This window comes from Seriola lalandi, unplaced genomic scaffold (assembly GCF_002814215.2).
Source record: "Seriola lalandi dorsalis isolate HSWRI2012SDOR001 ecotype SW California unplaced genomic scaffold, Sedor1 jcf7180002008270, whole genome shotgun sequence".
NCBI classification, from domain to species: Eukaryota; Metazoa; Chordata; class Actinopteri; order Carangiformes; family Carangidae; genus Seriola; species Seriola lalandi.
The window spans coordinates 1-1,023 of NW_019478923.1; the positions used below are offsets into that span (position 1 = coordinate 1).

Sequence of the window (1,023 nt, forward strand, 5' to 3'; positions counted from 1 at the left end):
GGTCCACGCCCAAACCTCCCGTCACTCACCAAAGGCAGGTAGGAACTCTATCCTTTGGCAGAGGTGTGGCAGGTAAGGTGAACCACAGCCAAAACAGTGAGCACGACATGCACAAGAAGGACCGAGCTAAAAGAGAACAAGGACTGAAGAGAGGAGGCAGTGTGAAGGATATGGTGGCCAAGTTTGCCATGGCTGAACAGAAAGAAAGGGGCCTGAATATGAAGAAGAAGAAACAGCCAATCAAACCGAAACTCATTGGGAGAGGGATCTTCTTGTCTTCCTTGATGGAGAAGTTTGAGACCATGGCCAATGTATGCAAGGGAAGTGACTTGAAATGTTCACATAAAAGGTCCCCTGGAGGAGTCAAGGTGACAAATAGTATAAAAGAGAAGGTAGCTTGTCATGAAAGAGACCAAACAATCCACAAACAAAACCAACACAAACAGATGAAAAGTAAATCTGTTGGTCAGCAATTGAAAAGAAATCAAATTACAAATGCACAGGAACAAAGACCAGAGCAGGCAGTAGACGTTTTGACAAAAGTAAACTCAAACCTGGAAGAAAAAGATAATTTGAAGGTGGAGCAAATGGGGGAAATGGGGCACCAGACTTCAGGTGAAAAGGTTGACAGTCATTGTTCATTAAAACATATGAATGGCCAAGCTAACAATAACAATGTTATGGGTTGGAGGTCAGGGGAATATGATGAAATTCAAACCTTAGTTGATGAAAGGTTAAAATATGGATGTCTAGAGCTGCTCTGTTTAACTTCTGTCACAGAGTGGTCACCACCAGAGCCATACAGGCTTTTTCCTCAGGTAGAGGTCCCATTGAACTGGCACATGGCAACCATAATGACCTGTTCTACTGTGTGGTCCACATGTGTAGATTCCTCTCCTAAACAATATCTGCAAGAAACCAAACCTGAGATTTCACAAAAGATACTAAATGTGAATAAAGACAGACCTCATGGAGCTCCACAATACTCTCACAGCGACTCATCTGTAGGTGAACCCTCCACTA

The 1,023-nt window shown here is 43.3% G+C and overlaps 1 protein-coding gene across 1 annotated transcript; it reads left to right on the plus strand.

Moving 5' to 3' along the window:
- Window positions 1-5: 5 nt before the first annotated feature.
- On the plus strand, window positions 6-1,019 carry LOC147819973 (uncharacterized; the record flags this gene model as incomplete). Its single annotated transcript, XM_087179262.1, has 1 exon — window positions 6-1,019. A coding segment is annotated over one exon (1,014 nt), but the record flags the coding sequence as incomplete, so codon positions are not given.
- Between the last annotated feature and the right edge of the window lie 4 nt (window positions 1,020-1,023).